This window comes from Balaenoptera acutorostrata, chromosome 1 (genome assembly GCF_949987535.1).
Source record: "Balaenoptera acutorostrata chromosome 1, mBalAcu1.1, whole genome shotgun sequence".
NCBI classification, from domain to species: domain Eukaryota; kingdom Metazoa; phylum Chordata; class Mammalia; order Artiodactyla; family Balaenopteridae; genus Balaenoptera; species Balaenoptera acutorostrata.
Genome location: NC_080064.1, coordinates 40,007,947 through 40,014,437, shown reverse-complemented (window position 1 = coordinate 40,014,437; position 6,491 = coordinate 40,007,947). Strand labels below are relative to the sequence as shown.

Genomic DNA, 6,491 nt, shown 5'->3' with positions numbered 1-6,491 from the left:
CTTTCCTCTCTGTTCCCATTTCTCTGTACTTCCGTCTCTCCTGGCACTCATCGTCTATATCTGATCACCTCTTTGCATGTTTGTCCCCGTCTACCCGCCTCTGTGGGCTGTGGGCTCTAACAATCCTACCTCATTCCTCCTTCAGTCTCTATCATCAGTATAGTAAGAGTCAGTGAACTCTTCTCAACACAAGTAAGCGGTGGTGCCCATGACTCAGTTTCCCCATTGGCTGGAAACGGTCCAGAAGCTGGGATCTTGCCTCTTGGTCTTCTGTAAGTTTCATTTGCCTCTCCAGAACAGAAGGAAGCTGGTTTTAAGGGCTCTTTTCGATTCTTATGGTCTAAGGAACTGGAATATGAATCCTTACCCTTCCAGGACCCCTCACCAGGATCCTGTGTGGTCCAAAGAAATAGATTATTTAAATGGTAAGTCTCGAGGAATTCTGAGGAAGATTATTTTGTTGTTTTGTTTTAATGCACCTAGTGTCTGCAGAACACCTACTAACCGCATGCCGGCGTTGGGAACAGGGGCTTGATAAAATGTTGTAAATACCAGCTTCCCTGGGTTTCTTTTGAGTGCTGCCGTCCAGCCAGTCTGGGAGTGCTTGTCCACGCCTGCCTTTCTCCTCTCTCGCTGTTCATTCCTCCGGGACCTGTCTGGTCCATCTCCCCACATTTGTCGCTGCCGGGCCAGTCCGCGTCCAACGCGCAGCCGGATTGAAGTTGGCCCTTCGGGCCTCGGCCCGGTCGCCCTCTGGCGGCCGCGCGCTGAAGCTGCGGCCCGGCGGGGAGCTGGAGAGGGGAAGGGGAAGGGGAAGAGGGAGGGGGAGGAGGAGGCGCGGGCAGGGGAGGAGAGGAAAAAGTTGCGCTGGGAAGTTTGGAAAGTTGGGAAGTGGCTGCTGCGGGCTTCGCCTCCCTCCGCCCGCGTGTGAGGGAGCGAGCTAGGGAGCAGGAGAGGAGCGAGCGAGCGCCTGCCATGCCCATCAGACCCCGCCTCGCCGCGCCCGGGCGCGGAGCTCTCCCCGACTCCCTGCGGCCCGGCCCGGCGCGGCCCCGGCCCCCCGCCCCCCGCGCCGGGTCCTCCCCTCCCCCCGCCCCGGCGGCCCCAGCCCCCCGCCCGGCCCGGCTCCGCGCCGCTCTCCCGCCCTCCTCTCTCCCTCCCTCCCGGCCGCGGAGCAGCATGGCGGAGCCCGGGCAGCGGCCGCGCGGCCGCCCGCCGCCCCTCTGAGCCCCGCTCGGGGGCCACCGGGCGCCCCAGACCCGACCCCCGCCCCCGCCGCGCCCGCCGCCGCACTTGTCCCCCCGCGCGCCCCCTGGAGCGCCGCGCACCCCTGGGACCGTTGCGCGCCCCGGGTCCCCAGCATAACCCCGGGACCCCGCGCGCCCGCCGTCCCGGTACTACCCCGAGAACCCCGCGCGCCCCTGGACCGCGACGCAGCTCCGGGACCTCCGCGCGCCCCGGCAACCCCGCGCGCTCTCACAACCCCGGGGCTCGGCCAACCCGGCTGCGCGTCCCGGCGAAAGGGCCCCGCCCCAGAGGATCCCCCTCTTGCAACAGACGGAGCCCCGCCCCAGAGGGACCCCCAGGTCCGGCAGGGACACCCAGCCACGCCCCAGAGGGCTCCCGGCATCCCGTGTCTGGAGCCCCGCGCTCCAGAGGAACCTCCGTGCCCAGCCGGGGGCTGCCCGCCCAGCTGAGGGGCGCCGCCCAGAAGGGTCCCCCGCGCCCCGCGGGCCCCGGCAGGATGCACGCCGCCCTGGCGGGGCCGTTGCTCGCCGCCCTCCTCGCCACCGCCCGCGCCCGCCCGCAGCCCCCGGACGCAGGACAGTGCCGGCCGCCCGGATCGGTGAGCGAGCGCCCGCCCGGCCACTCTCCCGGCCGCGCGGCCACTCCAGCCCTGCGGGGACGATGGTTTGGGGGGGTCCTACCTTCCTCACCCACCTCGGCCCACCCGCTCCACCTCCGTCCGCCGGACGCAGCCTCGGGCGCCCTTCCCTGGCTTCTGCCGCCGGGGCTCCAGCTCCGTCCGGGGAGGCGAGTTGGGGCGCTCCCTCTCCAGCTCCTTCTCCAAACGCTGACGCTCTCGGGCTCTCCTTGACTTTCGGTCCTGCTTGGACCTTTCCTCTCTGTGCCCTTTTTGACTCCCCTCTTTCTTACTTTTAGCCTGTCCTTACCCTCTGGTTCCTCTCTTCTCATTTCTGACTCTGTTTCTACCATTCCTTGCCCTTCTCTTCTCTGCCCCTTCCTCTCATTCTTACATGCTCAGACCCCTTTGCAGGCTTCCCTCTCCCCCCTGGTCCCCACCCTTGACCTAAGGCAAACTTTCTCCCTCTCCAGCCCAGGTCCCAGCACCCACTCTCCCAAGTGCCCCGATTTCACAAAAAGGAGGAAGATTCCAGAGGAGAGGAAAGAAAGTGCCAAGACATGCTGGCCTAATATTTCCTTGGGTGTTGAGTAATTACTAGTTCTCCTAATTTTTCTTGCAAACTCAGGAATCCCTTGATTTCCCTCAGTGTCTCTCCCTCAAAGTGTAAATTAATGCATGGAAAATAACCCTGAATTGGAGGCCAGGGACCAGGAAAAGTTTGTGTAGGGTCCTCACTGGCTGCGCTCTTAGTTGACCTTGGGCAAGGTGCACCTCCAGTGTCGTGACTTGTTCAGAAACAGGGAGCTCCGTGACAGGCAGGGTGCTCAGAGCTAGTCTCTCTCCAGTATGCTGGGATTTACAATTTTTGGTTGTCAGTAAAGTAAGGTACTGTTCCCTTTGCCCACCCTGACAGATACTTCTCATTTGTGCTAGAATCAAGCAGAAGAATTTTATGAGTTGACCAAAAGCTTGCAGACAGTGGATGGCAGTGGACAGTCCAGGGGGTATTCTGGATAGAAAATGCCTGAGAGAAATGATAGTCCCTTTCTCATGCCCCTTAACCCCTGGACCTAAACTGGATCTGGAGAAATGACCCATGTCCTCCTGCCCCTCCTTCACCTCTACACAGACACACACATCCCTCTTCAGAGCTTAGGTGATGGCAGAGAATTGGACTTGGAGACCAGGTACACCTTTTAAGGGGAGGAGCCCGGAAAGCATGTACATTTCTTGGGACTAATTCTGTGAAATCTTTCCCTCCCAAACAAGGGCCTTGAGACTTTACTTAGCCTGCAGGTTTTAAAGCACTTTCTCATCTGTGGTTTCAGCGGGTGGAGCAGAGTAGCTGACACCCCAGACCTGCCCTCCAAAAAGAAAATTGTATCCACCCTGCTCAATGGGAAGTAGCTGTTTAAATAGGTGTGCTATTTTTAATAGGTGTTCTGCTTTCAAAGTGCTCTTGGCATGTATCTTCTAATGGTTGGATTTAAAAGTTATATGACTTTCTCCTTCCTTGCCAGAGCAGGACTCTTGGTCCCCCTCTCTCCACCCTCCACATGAAACACCCCCGGTGAAGGTTTGGCTTGGCCAAGCATGAATATTCTCAGGTGGTGTGGCAGTCCTTGGCACTCACAGTGAGAGCCAGTCATAATGAGAGCTTCCTTCACTGCCTCCTCCCTCTGTGCCTGGCATTGCTCTTAGGGCTTATTTACATAGATTGTGTCTTTTCATTCTCCCAACAATCCCTGGGGTGGCTGCTTTCAGCTCCCATTTTACAGATGGGGAAACTGGGTCTGTGGGAAGTGAAACAGTGTGCTTAAGATCATACAGCTAAGACAGGACAAAGCCAGGATTTGGATGTGGGTCTTTCAGCTTCCAAAGCCCTTGCTTCTTCCCATGGCCCCATGTGGCTCTCTGCCTTCCATCCCCAGCTCCACCTGCCCCCTCTGTTCTAACCTCGGCTTAATCCTGCTGCCTTCAGCCTCACGGCCTTCCTTTACCTGTCCCCCTGCAGCAGAGGGACCTGAATTCCTTCCTGTGGACTATTCGGCGCGACCCCCCGGCCTACCTGTTTGGCACCATCCACGTCCCCTACACCCGCGTCTGGGACTTCATCCCGGACAACTCCAAGGCGGCCTTCCAGGCCAGCGCCCGCGTCTACTTTGAGCTGGACCTGACAGACCCCTACACCATCTCGGCGCTGGCCAGCTGCCAGCTGCTGCCGCACGGGGAGAACCTGCAGGACGTGCTGCCCCGTGAACTCTACTGGCGCCTGAAGCGCCACCTGGACTACGTGAAGCTGATGATGCCGTCGTGGATGACGCCCGCACAGCGGGGCAAGGGGCTCTACGCCGACTATCTGTTCAACGCCATCGCGGGCAACTGGGAGCGCAAGAGGCCGGTGTGGGTGATGCTCATGGTGAACTCGCTTACGGAGACCGACGTGCGCTCCCGGGGCGTGCCTGTGCTGGACCTCTACCTGGCCCAGCGAGCCGAGAAGATGAAGAAGAGCACCGGGGCCGTGGAGCGCGTGGAGGAGCAGTGTCATCCGCTCAATGGGCTCAACTTCTCCCAGGTAAGCGCGCAGCTCCCGCCCCAGAGCCCGGCAGCCCCCATGCGCCTTGGTCCTCTTCTCTGATGCTCTTCCTTCGGCAGGCAGAACCCTGCCCTTTCCCGAAAGGGAGAGGGTCTTTTGGGCTGTGGGGCAGCTCTTGAGCTGCCTTTGTGGTGGTATGAGGGCAAACTGGCGTGTGCTGGAATGGGGGGTAAGAGTTTGTGTGTTTTCTTCTATCTCAGTGGTGCTACCTGTTGGGGATACACGCTCCCCACCTGCTGTGCTCGCCCGAGCAGAAAGAATTTCCCTCGGAGCATCACAGTGATGAAAAGCAAAAAGAAAGAGTTTCCAGTTTAGGCCTGACTTTCCCTGAGACCCTGGGGTCTCGAGAGCAGGAGGCTGTCTTGAGGCTGTTGTGCGGGTGCATCTGGGCAGCTGTGTGTATGTACGCAGGACGCATAGAGGGAGACGGGCTTCTCGAGGTGGGGTTGGGGTCGGGGGGGGCAGGAGGAGTGCGATGGGCCTGGTCTCTAGTGACCCTGGCTTGCTGTTAAGCGCTGCCAGATTTCCCGGGGCCTCTGCAAAGCTCCAGGCGACCCTCAGACTGCCTCCCCTAGGCTGGGAGAAAGTCAGCAAGGATAGTTTTGGGGTTAATAATTTCAGAGAAATGTGTTCACTTAAAGGTTGACAGTTCTGATTTCTGAACCTCAGGTGTAGGGGCAGGGGGAAGGGCGGAGCTTAGGAGGTTTAAAGTCTCTGGCTGCCAGAGACCTGATCCAGCAAAATGTCATTAAAAGCCCCATCTCCATGGTCAGAGGTCACTCACAACTCACTGGCCCCAAACTCAACTCTGAGGCCCAGGGAACAATGAGTTCACATCTGCGCCTTGAGAACGGGCTGTCAGTCCCTGAGTCAGGGCTGGTGGCTCCTGCAAGGAGGCCGGGCCCACGCCCCAAGCGTGGTGTGGTCCCCAAGACACGCTCCTCCAGTAAGGAGGCAGCCCCATAAATTGGCCAGACTAGAAACTCTACCACTGGAACCAGACCTGCTTGGCTGCTCCTGAGATGTTGCAAGCTCTTCACCAGGGAAACAGGGGCAGAAACTGATCCCCCTTCGGAGATCTCTGGCTTTTGTTTTTCCAGGGGAAATGCAATATTGTCCCCGGGGAGGTAAGAAGCCAGATTGATTTGCCGGCCAAATGAAAGGCGGGTTTGTCGGTTCTCCTGCTGGCTCTCCCATAATTGTGGAGCCCTTACCCAGAGGGCCCCGGTGGCAGGAATATTGGGGCAGTTAGTCACGCCCCGCAGGGTTCTGACTACCCCTGACTCCTTCTCCGCGGGGAAAAATCCTGTGCATTCTCTGGCCCAGCGCTGATTCCTCTGAACGTACCGGCTTTCTCCCTCTGAAGTGACTTTTCCCTTGCCAGCCTCGGGAGCTGATATTATCTGCGTCGGGCTCCCCAGTGCTCGCCGCCCATCTCATTTTGGAGGCAGGTTTGTAGGAGGCCTCTCTGTTCAGAGGCCTCACGTCTGGCCTTGATATCTTTTTTAGGCTGGGGAGGTGGGGGAATCCACCGTCACTCTCAACACCCTCTTTGTACCAACCACAGAGGAATCCGACCAGAGCCGAAGGGAGCACACAGACCCTCTGGTTAAACAGCCCCTGGCTTTAATCTGTCTCTCTTAAAACAACAAAACTATCTTTCTTCGAGGTCTGGAAACACTGCTGTTCAACCAAAGGACGGCTTTGGTAGGTTGAAAACATTTTCTGGAAAGTGCGTGAGGTTATGTTTTAGGAAAAGTTCCTGAGAGCCATTCATCGGCCAGCGAGGAGCCCGCTGACAGTCTCCAAAGCCCACATTTGAAGATCAAACAGACTCAAACCTCTGGTTTCAAAAATGCACCCACCCATCACCAGCCTGGGCCCGCTCTTAAAATTGTTCTTGGGTCCAGCTCCTCGAGAGGGCTGTAGGAAGCAAGTCCTGAACAAAAGAAAACAGGACTCCTCTCGGTTCCCTAATCTGCACACCCTTCACCACCTGCCAGAGTGCCTGACGCCGCCAATTTGTCC

At 58.6% G+C, this 6,491-nt stretch overlaps 1 protein-coding gene across 4 annotated transcripts in view; it reads left to right on the top strand.

Annotated features, from left to right (window-relative positions):
* Positions 1–1,325: 1,325 nt before the first annotated feature.
* Positions 1,326–6,491, top strand: part of TRABD2B (TraB domain containing 2B) — a 220,599-nt gene continuing 215,433 nt past the window's right edge. For all 4 annotated transcript variants that reach the window (XM_057534747.1, XM_057534735.1, XM_057534744.1 and 1 more), the window contains exons 1-2: positions 1,326–1,846; positions 3,882–4,442. In XM_057534747.1, coding sequence (XP_057390730.1) covers positions 1,745–1,846; positions 3,882–4,442 — 663 coding nt within the window. In that variant the 5' untranslated portion in view covers positions 1,326–1,744. The remainder of the gene's footprint in view (positions 1,847–3,881; positions 4,443–6,491) is intronic.